Below are 21,720 nucleotides of genomic sequence, written 5' to 3'. Positions count from 1 at the left end.
AGGATCCAGTTGCATATCCAAAAAATTTAGGAAGGCAGAATGTAATTATCCACATTGCAATCTGAACAGGATACTGGTTTACATTATTCCTCCTGCAACAACCGCCACTGGAAATACAGCAACTGTCAGCATCAAGTGCAGCATCTGTCACGACAGGAAGATGACAGGGTACTTTTCTGGCCCTGTTCAACTTAAATTGCAAGAGAGCTGAACACAACTTAGCTGACCCTGGAGAGAAGGAATCTCTTCAGGAATACACACAACAATCAAAGTTAGTGTTACACCCCACCTGAAAGACAGCACATCAGCCCATTGACAACATAACAGGGCATTTGGTTCACACTGCACGGGAAGAAAGAAGCTCACACACTATCACCAATGTTACTTCCTCCAACACCTATATATCATCTGCAAGTTTCCCAGAGGGAAAACAAGGTGCTCTGCTTAATCTGATTATACTTGTGAATGAAAGAGCAAGAAAGTATTTAAAACATCTAAGCAATACAACAACAGGTTGAAGAAAATAATGCAGAAGTGATGGGGAAGGCTTTTTAAGTTTCCAGGTAATTATACACTTATTACAATGGTGAATGTAATAGTGGGATAAAAGGCAAAAGCACAGTAAGGAATGTTAATGAGCTTTGGACCGACTTTTATAACAGCTGTTCCGCATTTCTATAATTTCAACTCATAGAAAAATCAAAATCTAAACTTAAAAATACTTTCAAAACGTTAGATACATACGCATACGTACAAGCAATTTTTTTAAAGTCCCTAAAGTCCTACCCTTGAGTCCACGTTTAACAGCAATGTGAAATTTCAAGGCTGTACCCAACTTTCACAAATCTCAGTGAGCGCTCTTAAATTCAACACTTGTGTTAATCTAGCTGTATGTTAAGCTTCTTAAAACTATAGTTATTTTTTTCCACAAAGACTTTCAATCTTAGTCAACATTTATATTTTTAATAGGCTTGAATATATTCTTTATAGAAAAAAACATTAATTGCCCTATGAAATGCAATAATCTGAGAACACTACCCTTTCATACAGATAAAATTTCTATCAAAATCTTACAAAATGTTCTTGCTTTTGTTCTCCTCTGTCTCCCAAACTGCCCCAGATTTGGAGCTTGTGTAGCACCATCATCTTTGCTAAACTGATGTTCAAACAAACAATTATCTAACAGCAAACACAGTACTAAGATCATTAGGCTAAAAAACACAACTTGTATAGAAATAAATTTGCCTACAATAGATTAGGAAACAGGAAATCTTTTAAGGGAACAAGAGATACAATACAGCCTTCTGAAACAAAAGAAAGTACATTACTGTAATTAATTCTCCTTTTAACAAACACATACCATACAACAGCTGGAGAAAGTAAACACTATGATGCTGGCTATCTCTTTGAAAGGCAGGAAGCCAAAGGGAAAGGGTGACTACAAACGGGAAGCCTGGAGTTAAAATGAACTCTAAGATTCCTTGCCGAGTCAGTGACCATAAGATCTATCTAAAAAATGTAAGTCTGGAAAATTCATCGGTTAGAACCAGAGATTTTAGTGCACAAGTATTTAATCTAAGGTGAATTAAGTGAAAAAATGTTCTTTTCATAGTTGTCCAGGATTAAGCTTTATTTATGCAACTACTTTAGAATGAGAAATCTGACCCTTTATCAGCATCGTCTTGTTTACTTCACTGCTGTTCTTAGCAATGAGAACAAAGAAAGAAACAGAGTTATGAATCAGCAAGAACATCTGATTCCTTGTCACATTGATAATATCACTGCCACCAGAGATAACAAAAGGCGACTGACAAAGAGAAAAATTAGCTATTTACAATGATGTACATGGAGCTTGGAGAAATATACATAAATTTGGAGAAAAGGATCAGGAAGGAAAGAGTATCAGAAAACCTGCTGCATGTCAGAAAGTCATTCATTTCCAATAAAAGCACTTCTGAAACAAAACTGCTAACAAAACAAAGAAGTCCTTCAAATACAGAGAGTATTATATCATCTGGCTTTTCGATCATGGATTATATTCCCAGATATTTTGATAATGGAAATCAGCCAAGACTTCAGTTTTCTTTAATTGGGACTTTCAGGTGGAAAATACTGTATCTAGTTTAATGACGCATCCCCAGGTCTGTTTCTCACTTAATTTCTTCCTTCTACCTGGACATTTCAGTTGTCTCTCTGGCACAACTTAACAAGATGTTGTCCTCTTACCTTCAGAAATAGCAAGTGGCCCTCAGAAAGGGTCATCTCAAGCTGTATTAATAAGTTTTCTAAAATTTACACTCGGTTACCTTGCATGTTTGTCAACTCCCTGTTTCTTTACAACAATCTCTACCTACACTTGAAGAATTTTTTGTTTGTTTAGCTAGCCAGCAGGTAGCTTTGACTTATACGCACTGGGTATTGCTTTAGTCACGCTAAATGGAGGTAGCATACACACATGGTTTCTAAACTAGGTATGCAGATGGTTGAGTGGTGGAGATGACAGAGCGTACCTGGTTAAAGTAACTTAAGCAACCTTCCTGGCACCACAGCCAGCAGGAACAGCATTTCAACAGGCACTTTGCACATGCACTCTCCTGCAATAAAATGAAATGTTTGGTTATTGGACACAGAATTAGACTCAAAACTGCCATTTTAGAAAAGCACGCTTTACAGGTGACCGACTCTTCTAACAGAGTATTCAATTAGGCAGCACATGCTTACTTTTGGATTATAGGACTTGTTTTTAATTCAGACCCTACAGTATTAATGACTGATGAGCTGAGCATATTTTTTTTCTTCCTGTAGATGGAAGATACTTCTCCAGGAAAGAAAGTAAGTGCTGTAAGCAGCTTTGTGAGCTAACAGCTGCACGGAGAACAAAACAGGCAGGCAAGTCAGTAACCCTTACAGTACTATGCAGTGTTTAGGGAGTATAGTTTGGTGGTTTTTTTACGTTTAGTTTTAAACTTTTTTGTCATTTATCAAAAAACTTTCATAGTCCTGAAATGAGCAGTATCCTAATGGACGAAAATTAAAAAATGGGCAGGACTTGTGTGTTTGTGTTGATCCAGAGCATACGTTCACTTTCCAAGACATGAGGAAAAGAATTTTTTCTAGAACAGACTGCAGACCGTTGATCTATATTAATTTCATACTAAAAACAGAGAAGAAAACTCAGTGTTTTTTCTACCCCACACAGCCCCATCAAGAGCTCAGAACTCTTCATCACCAAAGATTTTATCAAGCAAGACAAGAAAAAGATATCTTGGTAACCCTGGTAGCCTTCCAATTTTAAATGGCTGTTTTTCTCAGCAAAAGGAATTTCAGTTCAGTGATATTTGAGTCTTTTTAACCTTATTTTTCCAGAGGCTAGAATGCTTTTGTTTTGGAAAGCAGATATCTTCCAGTTACTGTATGAAATACTCAGGTCCCACAGCTACCACGGAGTTACGTTGAAACCATGGGCCTCCCAACTTTTTTCCCCCAAGTTCTTGAAAATATTCCATGAATAATTCCTTTAAAATGGTGATTGTACATACAAACTCCTGATAGCAGAGAAATACTTTAATCCCGCCATGCTTTGCTGGAGAGATGATTTTACTACAACTGTGTTAATCTCATTAAGTACTGTTTATTAAAAACAGAGTAAGGGGCTTCAACTGCAATCTCCTTTCTGCTATTCGGCTTGAAGACTGCTGTGTAGGAAACACCAGTGAATTTACCTGCAAAGCTTGCAGACCCCTGACTTCTCCTCTTCTCAGAAAACAGGAGCTTATTTTGCAAAGGTGACAAATCTGGGTGAGCTCTACAAGAATGCAGCATCTCTTCTCCCTGTTTAGTACTTCTCCTGCCCTCTACCGAGAGAGCCTTGATGGAAAGGGGCCACAGCCCCTCCCCTCCTGCCATGGGAAGGAGCAAAGTTACTTTGTGGGGCATCCTTTTGTGGACTGAGCACTTCATAGCCTCTTTAGGAGCAATTATGGCAATGGGTCATGTCACATCCTAGCTAGATGATTGGCACCTGGACCAAAAGGAGTTTAAAGCACGCTACTATTGAAAAAAAAAGTAATCTTTCTTTCCCAGGTATTTCTATGAGTATTCAGATTACAAACAAGCATGCCCAACAAATCCATTGATTCTGCTTCCTCTAGATTCAGGCAATACTCTGTCTTCTTTCTAGCACAACTCAACCCACCTACCATCTTTAAACAAAATTCTTAATTGACCCAAATCACCAGGTTTTATAACCGTCATATGCTTTCATATGAAAGTGATGGTAACCCAGACAACATCTCTTCTACATCTCTTGAGCATTGTATTAAGAAGGGCGTTTTTATCTGAGCATTCTCAAAGTATATCCATATACTTCTCAGAGGTACTAGGGATGCTCAAAACTATACCCTGTCAAAACTATATATAACTTGCTTCACGGTCAAGACATTTTTTTCTGGAGTAAAAGAGATGAATTCTAAGACCTACATTTAAAAACTTTGTCTAAATCTACCTCTGAAGTCAGAGCTGTGCAGTCACGAGAGCTCACTCCCTCCTTGCCGAAGTGCCAGAGCTAACCACACCGGTATGTTTTCAGCAGAAGGTAAGAGATGCAGAGTTGCATGAGAGACAGAAAGACTGCAAGCAACAACCACAACAGCCTAGCTGTATTTTTATATACCATAAAAGATGTGGTTTGGATCCTGTATAAATCTCTGGAATAGTTCTTATTTTACATATTCTTTCTATAAACACATATTATAAAACACATGAAATCTTTTCTATAAAAGGTATTTTATACTAAACAATATAATTCTTACTTAACTTCACTTTTTTCAATTTTTTCAATGTGAAAATTCTAAATAAAGCCTTCTGCCAAATCTGTATTTTTCCTTTATCTGTCATAAAAACATTTACATACAAAAACTAAATAAAGGTGTTTTTTCATGTTAGCATTTTCTCCTCGTATAAATATCTGAGTTGAGAGAAAAAAATGGAAGCACTTGAAAAAGGCTTTCTTCATGAAGAAAATGGGATAAAATAAAAATTCACATTATGTCATCCATTTTAAACAAAGTATATTCTTCACATTATTTTTCTTGAACCTCACCATTTAACTACTACTTTTATGTGTTACAGAATTATATACTTACCTTTTGTTTTAGGATATTATAAAGGTACAAGAGAACAATCCTTGGTATTCTCAGTATAGTAATTAAAAATGAGCCTTTTACAACAGTTCCTAGATGATAGCAGAAAAGAATTGAAATGGAAGACAGGACTGGGTGACGTGGTGGGCTATTTTTGTTTCTAGAAAGAAAAACAACATTTTAAAATGTTTTGGAAACTTATTTAAGGAGATATGCATAGTATCATTTTAGTATTTGGAGATTTAAGCATTTAAGCTGGTATACCCTTTCACACATAAAACTACTCCAATTTTCCTTCTGACTTCATCTGAACGTTCACCTTAGTACAAAGCAAAGTAGCCAAGTTTATAACTTTTATTAGATTTGTTTAATTCTTAAGCAATGAATATTTTTATATATTCATTAGTGGAAAAAATATCTAGAAAAAAAATCTATGGAAAAGAACAGAAGAGAACAACATCTGAGAATATTTCTTCAAATATCTCCCTCCAGTTTCTGTCACTTTTATCCTCTCAATCTTTTATTTGACTGTCTTTTCTGCAAGATTTTAGTCTGAAGGAATTAATTCACTATTTCTGCTTTAGCGGTAAAGCTAAAAACAGAAAAAATATGACAAGATCTCTTGTACAAAACTGAGATCTAGTGTCTACTTCCGCTGTTGCAACTTGACTAAATTTTGTTCTAAATTTTGTTCAGATAATTAATGCTTTTTATTTTTCACTGAACAGGTTTTGTTTTAAAATGGAACACAGAAGAAAGGAATTTCAAATGTATGTTTAACATTATAATTTGGCCTAAAAATCTTTTAATTCCCCTGCAATCTGTGTCGTTTTGGGGAAATAATGTATTTCCCAAATTTCAAATGGAAAGAGAAAAAGTTAACCTCATACGACTGGCCTAAGAATCCCAAATACAGGTTTTATTTCCTTGCTTCCTTTATAGAGTTCAGTTTAATGTCAATCATTTACAGAGAATAGTATGACACAGCTCTCAAGAATTTATATGAAATCCAGGAAATGAACTTAAAGCCATTCCCCAACCCCTCTTCAAACACTGCAAGAAAAAAAAAATCATTTAGAGTAACACCATAAATACTTAAAAAAATATTTCAGAGTGTTCAAAAAGAAACAACAACAAAACCACCAATGATTAAGAGTCACAAACTATCCATCTGTAATGCAACTGTATGCAATAGGCCCAACCCTGAAAAATTTACTCAAGCAACAGAAACAGTGGTTAAGTAAAGATTCAGACATCATAAATACGATGTCCTATTTTCATAAGTGATTCCTTCAAAACATCTGTTACCTTGAAAAATTAATAGTTTGCAGAAGAAGCTAAAAAATAAAAAGGAAGTGATAAGAGAGAGTGACTGGTTGGGGCTAAACATCTACAAATATATTTTTGTTATATAAATACTTTTTAATTAAGTCTTCATATACACTACTTTATGATGGGTACCACAGTTCTGCAAGAATCCTGAAGGTATCACTGCAGTTCATTTAAAACACTAACTGCAGTTATATTTAAATATGTGAATATACCACATTATTTCAAATAGGAAATTCCAGCAATGCAGTTGCTGCATTTGTTATTTTTGGTCTCACAACTAGAGGAACTGCTTGGGGATACTGAAATTTTATAATAAGTCTTTTTTTTTTTTTTTCCAAGTTATCAGATTTCCATGTTGGAAACACGTACATCTCAATATAGAAAAGTCACTCTATTCATATAGCACTAGTGTTTCCTTTTCCCTTTTACACTGTCCTACACATTACAGCCTCAGTCTAATCTCAGAATATAAAAGATTAAGTTTCTGCAAGTTAAAAGGTAATCACGGCTGAGAAATAAAAAAAGGACAAAGTTTACTTGATGATTTACTTGCTACCAAGGAGAAGAATAAAGAATGGCTTTCATACTTTTAACAGGTCTGATTAATGAGCAAAAATCTCAGAATTTGAAGTTTAGATAAATTTCTACACATTTGGAAGCTCTTCCACATCTTCTTTTCCTAGCATAGAAATTCTCACAAGGGCAGAGTCTGACAAAGTTTCTTGCTTTGCTTCCAAACAGACTGGGAAAAGAACAAACTTTTTCCCTATAATTCTGGCTCAGGGAAGGACACATAGGAAAATAGCTAGCCAAATGTAACAACAGGTGATGATGCTTGTGATTAATCAAGTTCAAGGCTGGCTCAATTATCCACGTACACCCAAGTACCCTCTAGGATGAAGTTTCATCCAGCTTTTTACATTATGCCTGCAATCCTGAAACAACTTTAGCACAAGCATGCAGTCAGCCACATGCATAAGATTTTGTGGAAAGTTTGTATTGTTCAGTGAATTCTGTGCATGTAGGCTCTTGGCATGGACGCAGTGCCTCAACATATGCCAGGTATCAGGAAAACAGGAAGATTCCTGATAGGACTGGTTACAAGACTGATTAGGCTTGATTTTCCTCTTCAGTATTCCTATTTTATGTCACCAAGGGATTGCTTGATTTATACAGAACACTACCATTCCAAAATCCTGTGAATCGTCCTCGATACTACATCATCTTTTAATCACTTTATTTCTTCAAGTGCTGCCAACTGTCTTTATTTTCTTATGAGCTCTGTGATATTTGATATCTTTCTTAACACTTAGTTCCTCGGATTGAATGATCACACAAGCATTTCAACTTTAATTTTAAAACCACTTTTTTGTGTGATGAAAAAATGCCATCTAGACTCACCCAAAAGTCTTAGATATTTGAAAGAAAAAAAAAAAACACTTCTCCTTTTCAGAGCTGTGCTTATAGTTTTCTTAGTCCTGCCTCACCTTTTTCAAAGCTTGCCTAAAAAGAGATTTACTGTAGAATACTTCAAAAGCATTAACAAATGAATCATACATTCTCCAAGTAAATATGAATTCCAGTTTTTGAAGAAGTACTAAAAATTTCAAGATTTGTAACAGAAGAGACATTATCAGGCTAACAGAAAACTCTCAGAGTGTACTTAAAATTGCCCTTTTAGCTGCTCTCAGCATCACAGGGACAGGTTTGACTACATGCATGCTGATAACCCTTTTCATGAGGTAGGTCAGTAGGGTAAAGGATGCTCATAAATGCTACAGATGTACTGGAAAAGGGGAGAGGAATCCTTTACAAATTTGGTCCTAGTTCATGTCTCAATGACTTTGGTGCAAATCCATAAATCTCGATTGTAAATCCATAAACCTTGGTTTACTGGGAGATATATTTCACCTCTTACTGCGTCTACTGGAAGTTCGTGGTGCTGAGCACCTTAGAGTCAGGTTGAAAACTCCAGTCCTGCAAATGCTTATACACTTCCTGATCATCAACACTATGCAGTGACATACATACAAGATTTAGTTATTGGAGAAGCTCAAACATGGACAGGACCGTGATCGCTGTGACATAGGTCAAGTTACCATACCACCCTCCTTTAATCCCAGGGAAAGGAAAAACCTCATCTCATCAAAAAGGCAAATACGTATATAACCCCTAAGCACACCAAGGTGAAAATAAACCCTCATGTAGGACAGCAATACTAACAAAGAATATATATATATATATTTAGATTGAGCCTTCTTCACAAGTCATAAAAAGTAACCATTTAATCTATTTTATTGAATTAATAAATTATTTCACGAATTCATGTTTCATCTAAAACCAAAGAAGGCAAAATTAATTTGTGGTGGTGGTACTGCAGGTCAAACGTACATTACCTGTAAAGCTGACCCAGCTAAAACAACCACCCTGCCCTCCCTGCTCACAACCCTGCCGCGGCTGCCAGCTGCACAGCACATGGCTGCGTGTGCTGTGGAAGGAGATTTCCGCAAGGAAAGGCCATGCCATTTCCTCGGAGCACTCAGAAGCCAAGAAGAAAGCATCTCTGCGAGGTATCATAAACAAACTCTTGTGACATGCCTTTGCAATGCTGCCCCAGGGAATACATTAAAAACACATAGCAGGCAAGGCCTGAATTTCTGGAACAGCTTGAGATAACCCCTGCCCTCGACAGTGTGACTGCTCTTGTAGCTCACCATCCTCTCCCTGTCCCTTCCCTGCTCTCTGCAGGTCTGTGCTGACAGCCTAAAGACCAGGAAGAGGGGTCACCACCACACCAAACCTGCATTTCCTTTTCCAAGCACAAGTCACTCAAAACAGTATGTTTAACCTGGCAAGCAAGTGGAGGGCTCAAAAGTAGCAGTACAAAAACGATTTCAATACAAGTGGGTGCAGGAACCTTCTGTACTCCACAGCCAGTTCCTGCAGCAGTAGAAAATAGCTGGAAAGCGGAAGACCCTGACAGAGCAGCAGAAGTCACCACAACAGCTTCTACAGCTGCTTCCCTGCTCTGTATGAAGATATGGACAGTGTCTTTACCTTGGGGATTTAGATGGTGTATTGTCCAAATATGCACTGCAGCATGCAAAACAGTAAAAGGCAGCAAAACTTATTTTCTTTCCTGTGTTTTCCCAAGCAAACAATCTAAAAGAACACAGTGCCTCAGCACTCAGCTGCCAAAGCTAAATCAATTGCTAAAGCTTGAAGAACATAAAATTTGCTTAGGAGAAAAGAGCAGCCAGCTACCCACGGAACCACAGACATGCTAGTTACTTGCACTCAGAACCTCAATACGGAAAAAGGAGATGACTTGAACTGTGAGCTCCTCCCTTATCAGGTCCTTTCACAGCATGTAAAGTAGCAGTGTCACTCAGCAGGTCTTAACCTTTTGAAAAACAGCATTTTAGGTTTTGTCAGCACTCTTACTAGCACCCATTCTGTGGAACGGCTGTTGGCTGCGTAGAGGATCCTAGCACAGAATTCGTAATGCACATGTTAAACAGTGCCCTGCCCTGGATTTCTGAATAGAATGACTAAACATTGCTTAAAACAAGAATGGCCACTGGCTGTTACACCTTCCAGCTTTGCTGGTACAGCTGGAGCACTCCTGCATGCAGGCCCTGTGCTGCTGTCTCTGCTGGGCATAGTAGAAACCATTTGGAAACCTTTTGGAAGGAGGCTTTTCTCAGAAACTGAAACATCCAGGGATATGTTCTAAAGAGCATCAACAGAAACCTGCTACCTAGGTGTTGGTGAAGCCCGAAGTCTCCCTTCCCTGATCCCCAATCCCAGTTGTCCCATGCTGCTTTGGCTGAAGCTCCCTGGGCCCTCTCCTGCGACACTTGAGTTTTTCACAGACGGAAACCCTCATTGCTGGGAGTAGAGGAACAGAGCAATGAGGGGAAGAAAGCTCATGAAATATTTATGGAGAAAAATGCTTTCCAGATACTACTCTTCCCATTGTCAAAAAAAAAAAAAAAAAAGCCCAGCAACTGTGAGATTTAAATCTCCCTCACAGTGACAGGGTAGCACCACACAGGTGCATGAAACCAGTTTAGTTTAATCTTACAATATTTTAAATGTAAAAAGCAGTACAAATTATGATAAGTAAGGATTTTTCCTCCACCTTTACCTTTCAATGTAGTATAAAATTCAAGGAAGTTTCTTTACACATCTCAAAATTCTTAACAGGGCTGTTAAAGCATTTACAGTTAACTGAAAATATCTGCACAGAATAAAAAAAGTGGAGCAGACTAGGCACTTATGCAGTCAGAACTGGAAACCCAGAGCAGGGATGAACACTTAGGAAGAGGTCAAACGGCCGATGAATACATGAAATTACGGTAGGGCTATATATTACATCCCCATTTGGAGCTAATGCAGTCTCCTGGAAAAGGGTCAAATGCAGCCTTGTGCCTTATGAATGTCAATTTCATCAGAGTCAACAGTCTCTTGGCTTGTATCATGGCTCAATTTGGCCCAATAACTCAAGTGGTAGGGGGTGAGTCATATTAAGATCACTCACACTGTAAAATCAAGATCTTGCAACAAGCAACACTATTTTATATTAAACTGGATTCCAAAATATTGGCATAAACTGCAGTTCATTTGAGACTACCTTACGTAGAAAGAGACTGAAAGTAAATGCTGCTAAATCCCCAGAACTATAAGGGGGCAATTCAGCACTTACCTGTTGAAGTAGCAAGTAACCACTGCCCCAGCAATTGTCATTTGCTGACAGGCAAGAATGAATTCACTAGTCCAGATAAGGCCAACGAAATGGTACCATGCCATGTAGCAAATTCCAGACAGAGCTCTGTATTCTACTTGTCCTTCTGAAGTGGTCTGTGCAGTACCTGGGATTGGGATTATATCACCATATTAATATAATTCATTAGAGAAGAACAAGTAAGTATGTACGTAACCTTTTTCTTAACATTTATTCAGTGAAATTATAAAAAAATAAGTTCAAGCGCTATTTATTTCTATCCACTCCAACAAAACCAAAGAGCCAAAATTTTGTAATTGAAATAGAATTTTGAAAAATAAAATCTTGCAAAAAGTAAAAGCTTGGGTTTAAATTTGGTCTAAAGCAGAGCTGCCAATAAAGTCAAGAGGAGAAATATAAATCAGTAAAGATTTCTACGAAAACATTACTCAATATTTTAGTAATCAAACGCTTCAGAAGCATCCTAAAAAAAACTTTGTTTTCTTTATTCAAATTTGAAATAAACTCATAGTTATGAAATGTTTTAGATTTTCTCTATAAGGAGCAAAAGAGAAAAAGTACATAGAAATATTAAGGATGTATAACATTGCAACAAAACAAAATTACTATTTTTATGACTACTACTAATTAGAACAATGGCAACTCAGTTTGCATTCTCTATACTTTGCAATCTTTGTGCAAAATACAGGCGTATAAGGAAAGCCTCTCCAAACCCAGTGCCAATAATGCAGACGTCTGTATGGTAGTAAGTGCTCCAGAGTGACTACATTGAGGAACATTGAAAAACGCACTTATTCAAGCTAAATAAAATTGTTTCCACTTCCATTAATAACAAAGAATTCATTCCATACTCAAAAGATAGCTTTTCACAGAAGGTAGGAATAACTCAGGCAACTTAGCAATCAGACCTTTCCCTATATAATCCAATTTATGACACTTCACTTTCGAGTCTAGTCATGGAATAACTGTATCAGAACATTCATTCCTAGTGAAAGGTCTCTAGGTCCATAACCTGTGGTTGTTTTTTTAATGTTTTGATTTTGCTTTTTTTCGTTTTATTTTGCCAAGCCTTTACTCCATTAATCTTCAAGATATACATGATCACAGAATAAAATGATCTCTGGAGGTGAGTGGTTAAGAACTCCAACTGCTTGAAAGAAGAGACAGAATTGTCTTTTACTGCTGGAGCAGCATTCTAATGCCAGCACTAATGTGCACCATCTGCAAGTTCAAAAATACCACAGATAGTAAGCTATGAAGTGGTTCACTTAATTCTGTCCTATTTTCTACAACAACAGAGTTCATACTCAAGAATAGCTAGAAGTAGAAACAATAAAGATTTGTTTTCAGCCATCAGGTTTAGACAAGCTTTACAAGCCTTCACAACCCAAGTCCATTTGCCTGTAAATTATGAAAAATATTAATCCACCCCACAGCAGCACAGCAGAATTATTTTAAAGTGCTTTGAAAGGACCAAAAATCACTACGCAGGTGCATAATCGTTACTATGTGGTTAGCTTAAATATGTGTCTGTATTTAAAAAATTGAATTATTTTACTCCTACAACATTAGCACTATAAGAAACTCATCCCTCTTAGATGCTCAGAGACGAACTATTTGCTATTGAAAGGCATGGAAAAAAGAACAAGTCTATGAATAGATTTATAGCCTACAAACTAAGCATTCTTCCCACAGGTGAGCCAATCTTGTTCTCAGCACTCTTGTAATCAAGACTCGCATCCATCAACACAACACAGCTGGCCCTCAAGGAGGTGTTTGTAGGTACTGTAGGTATCAGGCTTGTTCAGCAAGGCAACCTTTGCTGAAGTGCAAACACAGACACATTTTTTAACTATTTTGTTTTCTGAAAGGTTATCAATTTTAACTGAACAGCTAAACTCTTTGCAGTGCTGTAAGGCTGATCATTCCCAGAAATATTGCTGCTTCCATTATATTCAAATGCATTTTAAGTCTGTGAAATGCAAGATGCTTGCTGTTGTGAAAAAGCTATTACTCTTACCTCAGATCCCTTATCACAAACTCTCAGCCATTCTTCCCCATTCCCTGGCTCCTTGTTTTTAAGTTTGGATACAAAAGTCATTTATCCTTTTTAGATTTTTTGAGAATAGTTTCATCTACCTTGGCACATTAAAATAAGCTATGTGCTATATCTTCCCTTCTTGTTCTGAATCCAAGGGGGGGGGGGGGTTCATCGCCCTTGCTTCTTCCAGGGGCTCTAGACTGCCAGTTTCCTGCAGCACACCCAACTAATTGCCCCCAAATATGCTCATTAACCATAGCCTATAGCCTTTTCTGAGGAATTTGGTCAAACGATAGGTCAATAAAATGCAAGGTCTCCTACCTCCCCATTTCTATGCAGAGACATTATGCCGTTTGGTAGCAGAATTAATCATGTTTTCCAGCATACAATCTACCTGAACATTTCTTTTTAAAAAAAAAGGCACATTTCTGGTTTTGCTTCTCTAACTTTGTCATGAGGATTGGAAAATATCTGCTTTGTAAACTAATTCCTTTTGCTTTTTTCCAGCCTACTAAAATAACTACCTGCAGTAACAACAGCAATGGTTTTGTTTCCTGGCCAACCTTTCACACGGCAGTGTGTACAGCACTGTACCCTGCTGCACAGGTTTTGTTACCTCACAGGAATCTGTTTACCAATGTAAATATCTATGCCTGACTGATACCCTGTCTGCTGGGCCTACTGTGCATATACAATGTTGTCAACAGAACTCCATGCAATGCTGTTTTTCATGTCAGTCCTAGCAGCACAGATAAGCTTTAATGCTACCTTAGATAGGCTTATGAGAGAAGTATATGCCTTTTTCCTCATTACTCCACTTTGATCTCACTGTTCACATAAACTAAACTTTCTCAACAAAGCCTTGAAATACATTTTTAATTTGTCAGCAGAACATTTTTCCTCCAACTACATACTCACAGCAGAGTCTGCTGAAAATGAATCCTTCTGGTGTACTATATATACACTCCTAGCGGTAAGGCTAACAAGTCAGTAGTAAAGAGCTTACAGAACTAGAGTCCTCCAGCTGAATCACCAAATCTGAAAACCTCTGATCAGTACAAATGTTTATCTGCTGCAAATACTTCAAAGCAGTGCTGTTAACAATGCAAACAATCACAAGTGTTTGCAGCAGGATTCGGAACAGTTCCTCCACCTGGCTGTGCACTGACTGCAGCGCGGTGCCATGCCGTGACATTGTACCAGCCAGCCCAGCAGTGCAACAACAGGAAAGGCAGCGTGCAAAGGCAGCATCACCAGCTACACTCTAGTACTCTAAGACTTGGGTTAGATGTTCTTGTTCGGCAGCAGCTGCTGCAAGTTTTTGCTGATGCCCAAAGCAGCAGGCTGTTTTAAAGGGATGAAAATTCCTGGGAAGTCTAGTTTAGCAATTTCATTATCAGAAAAAAGAACCACTGCCCAGAAAATACCGAGAGCCTGTTTATCAGTTCCTGTTAACATGAAAATACAATGTGCTCTTCCCACTGCTAAGTGAGGAAAGGTTCTGGCAGCATGCACTGAATCTTCATGCGTCCTCCAACAGAATTTATTGTGTAATTTTATTTATTTATTTTTTCCATGTAGTGGTATTTACAGCAAAGCTAGCCAACTGTAATTGGAATGTCAAGGACCCTGCAAGCAATAGGTTTTTATTGTTGGTTTAGCTACTGAACAACTTTATATAGCAGTTCTATTGCTCTTGCCTGTAGGATGCACCTTCACTACAGGAAAATCTCACGCTGCCTTCTCATCCTGCATTACGTACACAGTGTTAATGCTACCTGGACTTCATAGCTCCCGCATGCTAGAAAGCTGAAAGACATGTTTTGCTGTGCCAGACAGCCACTTAAGTTCTGCAATGAAACACCACACAAATTTGCAAACAATAAGACTCAACAACCCTAAGACATGACAGCTTTTCCAAAGCACAACTGAATTCCATTCCTACCCGGCTAATGGTTCTAACTGGTGCCACTGTTTGCGCTGTCTCAAAGTCTTGTGGAGTCTGGCATTCTTCCTAGATCTCTAGGTCTGGAATTCACTCGCTCTCTGCTGCTCTTACAGACTCTGAATTACTGAAGTAGTTAAGCAGGTGCCTACCTTAAAATGCATAAGTAGTCCCACTGATTTTAATAGGATTATCAACGGTTTTCAAGCCAGTCATGTGCATAAGTACCTTTCCAAGGGCACCTATAGGTTTCTATAGCTCCCAAGAAGTTAGTATCTTCTCAGAGTAACACTAACTTTTGGAGAGGATGTAAATAAGGTGCCTGTGTGGTCACATAAAGATCAGGTGCATCACAGCTCAAGCGAGAATCCAGTGCTCCAGAGCTGTAAGATGCAGAGACGCTATAAACATTATATAACTAGCGAAGATCCGAGAAAAATGTTAAGAACAGGTGCAGCACAGTAGCAAGTCAATTTCATTTGCCCATCTCTTTGTATTATACAAAAGACTCATGTCTTTATAAAAATTTCAGTTTCTCAGCTTTCTTAATATATTTCCATTTAAGATCCAGAAAATTTAAGATCCATTTAAGATCCAGAAAATACGTGCATGAGAAAAAAAGTCAAAGTGTCATAAACAAGACAAAACCTATATTTTATGTAGTGAATGCTGGCTAAGCAGCTATTTGTCAACAGAGAAAACAAATTGTTCAAAGAGAGCAGATCCTGGGAGATCTTCAGAAAAGATCTGTGAGCTTTTGCAAAAAGTCCCCAGAATTCAAAAAACAAAAGAAATGTCTTCCATCTACAGGGTGATTACAGAAAACAAGTAAAAAATACAAAGCTGGTCTGCCAATGTATTATTAGCCAAACAGTACAGTATATATATATATATATTTATGGGATGCTTAAGTTTTAGCTGTTCTAAAAAACCAAAGCAACCAGCTACCTTACTGTGATCTGCTTTAACCGTCAGCATTTTGAGGACTCATATTTGGGTTGAAAATTTGAAATAAAATTTATAGGAATTTTCTCAATATCAAATCTAGCCTAGAGATCATTATCCTCGTTTTGAACTACAAAAGAAATCTAAGCTGTGGTTTACTGGGTAGAGTACAGGACTGGAACAACTATCATACTACTTGCTGACACCGACCTTCTGTGTCACCTCATCAAAACCCCTTGATCTGTGAGCCAGATAAAAACAATCCTTTATTACCTCCCCAGATCATTAAAAGGCTAAAACTGCCTTTGTTGTCTTCGAGCTCCTCTCAGGAGGAGTTGTTCTGTAATCAGAGCAGCTGTAAACAACTGAGCACATTCAGAAATAAACCTTTCCTACATTACTTTATCGGCACCTAGTGGGCACTGAGGCTGCTGCAGGTCATTTACATGTTACTTACGTAGAAACACCTAAGCCCCTGGACTTTGCCAAAAACTCAGTTTACATCTGTTGGGTAACAACAGCCAACATTTAACATAGACATCGTAATAAAAAGCATACTTGCAAACAAATGATAAAACCAATGGATTCAAGTTTTAATCAGGTAAATTAATGAAACTCGTAGAGTGCATTTTCCTACCTGCATTCACGCTTAGGCTGTAACTTAGAATTGGTACAGATCCTTTATCAGATACACATTCCCTTCTAAGCATTAACATGCTATCTATTAGCAGAAAACTCATACAGGGATTGACACCTACACTAAAAATATCCTGGCAGATCTCAGTTAAAACATATGTTTTACTAGACTCCCTACATGAGCAATATATTGATAGTTAAGTGCCTGAAAATGACCTTCCATTCTTACGCTGTATCTTCAAAAAATCAATTCTTTCAAAACGGAGAGCATGCTAGAAATTTCAACATTGCTCTACTATGCAGCAAGATTATGCTGCCTTCCGTACTGCCATTTGTATCTTGGAGCACTAGCATTCCTATTATGCTAGGGAAAAAAACAAAAAGTAAAATACCTCTGAGCCAAGAGATGTCTGCTGCACTATGAATGTCAGAGCAGGTCACAAGCTATTTGAATTCTGTTCTCCAATATGGCAGGAAAAAAAGGCTGAATGGAAATGTCTAGCAGAAAACAAAGAACATAACCAATACGGGAAAATGGCACAACATGGAAAAATCATAAAGTCTCTCAAAGGCAGTTTTCACTGTTTTTTATTTCCCTGTGAATACATGTGGAATTTGCTTTCAAATGTGATGTGCAACTCACTGTTTTCCTGCAAATCTGTAAAAGCCTCCAGGAAGTATCTGACTAGTTCCCCATCCGGCACTTATCATCAAGCTGTTTCTGTCATATAAGCTAAAATATTTCTACTCTTTTAATGATTTCTGCATTTCCAAAAGCTTTTCAATATGACAGACTCGGCTGGCATTTTCTAAATTTAGATTTAACAAGGGCAAGCTTCACATCCCTACGTGTGCTTATTAAGAGTACCAATGAATATTCTTGTGGGTAATGTGTCAGCTCAGATAAAAATCAAGAATGTAATATTTTTTCTAATAGTTCTTGTTAATTATATATTTAGCAAATCTGTGCGTTATCATTCATTTTATTTACCTGCTGCTATTTTTACTATAGTTAATGTCTATTTTAAATTGCTTCTGATCCAAGCAGGTGCACGAAATGAACAGTTGGTTGATAGCCCAGGAGATGCTCCTTTCAATAAAGGACTGGTCTGAACCAGTGAAAAGGTACCCCCACAAATACAGTTTGAAAATTACTGCCACCTAGCTGCTACGTGCAAAAATGGGATGAAGACTACAGAAAAGCTAAAAAGGTATGTCTAGCACACGATACTGTCTCTGTAATGGGAAAACCCAACTCAGAGGAGTGTGGAAAAGAAATATCCATGACCCTTAAAGCAAAGTGAATCTGTCTGACTATTTAGTCAGGCAGGAACCACTCACAAAGAGACTGCAGGCTGGACATCTGGCCTTGCTAGGTCAGACTGTTTTGTAGAAGCAGGTCATCAGGCAGACAGTGCTTCAAGCAGCAATTTCTGATGGACATGAGCTACTGGGAAAATGGTAGCTGAAACAGAGAGATCCTTGCAAACCTGCATAACTCTCCAAGGAAAAATGGAGGGAAACAGATCCTGGTCTAGCCTAAGCAGTGGCTGACTGATGCACGATACCAGTATAGACTCAGACAGATGGTGTCTCATGTTGCAGGTGAAGTGGGTTTTGTACATTGCATGATTTAACAGGGTGAGACTGAGATGGAAGCAGTTGTCATGGGAGAGGAGTGAGGTGCCTGACCCACAGAGGTGGGGAATACTGCCAGTTTTGGCAAATGGGCTCAGCTACCGAAAAGTTAGAGGCTTTTCTGACCTTGGAGGGATCTGCAAGCCTGTACAGAGGAGTTACTACAGCCACAGGCTCAAGAAGTGGTGAAAGCATATGACAAAATAAAACACAAGCGTTAAAAGAGCTTGGCTGCATTTGCTTCTCCACACACATAGGACCGCAAAGATTCAGGAAAACAAAAACAAACAAACAACAACAAAACACACAAGAATAACGAAAGCTTCCATGACAAACAGCTGTCACTGCCTGCATCAATTCTGTACAAACTCCAACCCACAGGACAACATCTGACTCCTAGCAGTCACTGTAGAAATTCAAAATGAAAAACAAACAAAAAAACCCAACACTCAAATCATAATGATTCCCACAGACAAAAGCTGATATCTGCATGAAGAGTTATTCCCAGAGCTACACACGACCAGCTTAGCATCCTTCCTTCAGGTGATGTTTCACAAAACGATAACCTTCCCCTCCCTCAGACAGTGATGCTGTGCCAAGGGACAGCATCCAAGTTAGCTACGGTTCAGTCAGTGACAAATCTTATAGCGGAATGTCCCTCAGTAATACCATTTCCATACTCATAATCTGTTCTTCTTACACATCTTTCACAGTGTGATTGACTTTCTCTACAGAGCACCTCTTCTACAATTGCAAGAGCCTCTGGGTTGATCCAAATACTACTGTACCAACCTAAATAATTACAGCAGTTGTCAATAAAGTACTGCTCTAAAACAATGTGCTGCCTCCACGACAACTGGGCATTGTTTATAGTCAGAGGAGATTAACAGGAGAGAGAAGACAACTTTTAATGCAGTTATGAAATGAGAACGTTACTTTCCTCATTTAAATACATAAAGCATATACATATCTACCACGATGTAATCATAAATTAAGTAACTGAGAAAGAACAAACCTAAAGCCCACATCTAGGAGCAAAAAACCTTTCTCCTGTAGTGCTGACACACAGAAATATAGCAATGTCAAAGACTGTAGCAAGAGTTAAAAAAAATAAATAAATAAATAAAACGGCTAAATAACATTGCTAGCCCATATTTTGCATACTAACAGCAGAAGGTCACATGTTTAAGAACTGAACTTAGAAAGCAGATAACATTCATCAAAAACATGGAAAGCATATACTTACCTGCAGTTCCTAAGCTTAGTAGTACAGCAACCCAGAATATCCAGAAGACAATCAGAATCAGAAAGGTCCAAAGTGGTTGGAAAAGGAGGAAAGGGATTCTGCTTATTATTTTACCAACAATCTGAAAGAGTGGTACAGTGAACTGAAGCTTCTTTCTTAGCACAAGTATAAGGGAAAGCAGAACAATCTGTTACAAAAAAAGAAAACAAAAAATAGTTGTTTTTTTTTCTTTCCTTAAGAGAAGTAGGAGTTGTTGTCATATGTGAAATTTATATTCCACAAACACTGTGCACTGGAAATGCTTTCTAAGACACTGCCTATATTATCAAGGAGCCTGTGAATTAAAATCTTTAGTTTCATGAAATTAAATCTATGAAGTGTTACTATTGCTGCTTTAAAAAAAATAAGACTCAAAAAACTGCAGTTCACCCAATGGAAACAGTCTGTTTTGCTTTACAGCAACAAACATAAATGTATGTTTCGTGCTACACTTTCAGATATTCTGTATGTCATGAACATGTAAACTTCCTTCCTACTCAAGTCAGCTTGCCACCATTCACAATGGCAGGAGGTCCAGTCCTTTTCTGCAGAAAGTAACTGTAGCAAAACTAAATTGATTTAAGAGCTCTGTATACACTGAAGCAAAGCAGACATAAGATAAAACCTCCATTTAAATAATTCAGTTTTCCCAAAGTACAAAAACAAATTCAAAAAACAACAACAAGGTGTAAACACCACACCTCACAAGTTTTTTGTATTTGACAAGGAACTATGAACTACATTTAAAAGACAGGCTGGAATTCATAAAATAATAAATGCAACCAGTGGCAGTTGCTTCACCAGTTTTCTTGCCTGTTCTACAAAGATGCCACCAGCCATGAGAGAAGAACAATCTGCAGCAGACGTTCCCACTGTCCTATGAATGAAAGTCAGTTGCATACAAATAGACCTTCTCTTACCCTTTTGTTATCAACAGAAGTTAAAAGGTAAGTTCATAACTTACAGAGGATATGAAAAAAATCTGATCTGTAACATTTATATTTTCACTATAAACTCTTAGACTGTTCATATCCAGTGAATCCTAGTCTATGGAACTGCTTTAAGAAAACAGAAATACAAACATTTTGACAAATGTCTCATCAACTACAAATTGTACACTTGTATTGAACAATGACTCCTCTAACACTGCAACATCAGAGTGAAAAAAATGTCTTTAAAAGTTGAAGGCCAGAGTCAGGTTTTCTGTTGGAAAACAAGGTCAGTGAGAGAAAAGCAGAATTTAACCCTGTAACTTGAGGCCTACACACTGCTGCCTATGCTTCACCTACCCCTTTCATTTTCTGAAAGAGCCACCCCTCTCTACTTCTGACACGGTGGGCTGAATGCACAGATCTCATTCACGAGGAGCCAGAGCCTCTCTGTTCACTTGCCATGGTTCTCCAACTAGCTGATGCACAGAAGAATGGGGATGGAACGTTAACTCCTGCATTTCTACAAAACTGGTGCTAATGCTGCTTATACAAGTGTGACACAGCCCTGTGATGAAAAATGAAATTCACAGTGAAGATATAAAACTGTTTAAATGACTGTAAGCAGATCTCATCATTGATTCTCCTTTTCAAATTTGAAATGGATGAGGAATTATTCTTATTGCTGCAGAACCCCTGCAGTTCAAATTTTTTAGTTACAGCCTCCATCACTGCTTACTGTAAACTACTACTTACTGTAATTATTGTAGAGAAGATAGCGTATCCAAGTAGAAATTTTACGTTCTCCTTTTCTGTTTCCAGTTCAGTGCTGGGATCATTTCTGTAGTCATAGTAGAGCCACCAGAGGACACCTGAGACAACTGCAGCAAACAAGCAGTGTGAAGGTGGGCAGTGCTCCCCAGGCTGCAGCATGCAGCCTCCCACCTCCCTCCTGATCCCCTCACCCTTCTGCCTGCACGCAGCTCCACTCAGGAGCCGTCATGTACGAGAGGTACAGTATCCATGATCACAAAGAAAATTCACATCATGGTCTGTTAGTCTGAGGTACAAACCCAGAAGA

General features: G+C 38.0%; 1 protein-coding gene across 9 annotated transcripts in view; it reads right to left on the bottom strand.

Annotated features, from left to right (window-relative positions):
* The window catches only part of SLC44A3 (solute carrier family 44 member 3), a 104,793-nt gene that overhangs the window by 10,930 nt on the left and 72,143 nt on the right, over positions 1 to 21,720 (bottom strand). For all 9 annotated transcript variants that reach the window (XM_083847480.1, XM_083847485.1, XM_083847479.1 and 6 more), the window contains 5 exons: positions 21,396 to 21,520; positions 19,672 to 19,858; positions 11,182 to 11,347; positions 5,145 to 5,301; positions 2,511 to 2,594 (listed from right to left, as the gene is read on the bottom strand). In XM_083847480.1, coding sequence (XP_083703606.1) covers positions 2,511 to 2,594; positions 5,145 to 5,301; positions 11,182 to 11,347; positions 19,672 to 19,858; positions 21,396 to 21,520 — 719 coding nt within the window. The remainder of the gene's footprint in view (positions 1 to 2,510; positions 2,595 to 5,144; positions 5,302 to 11,181; positions 11,348 to 19,671; positions 19,859 to 21,395; positions 21,521 to 21,720) is intronic.

Source organism: Anser anser (assembly GCF_964211835.1).
Source record: "Anser anser genome assembly, chromosome: 8".
Lineage (NCBI taxonomy): Eukaryota > Metazoa > Chordata > Aves > Anseriformes > Anatidae > Anser > Anser anser.
Note: the sequence above shows the minus strand (reverse complement) of the source record. Positions and strands in the feature narration are given on the sequence as shown.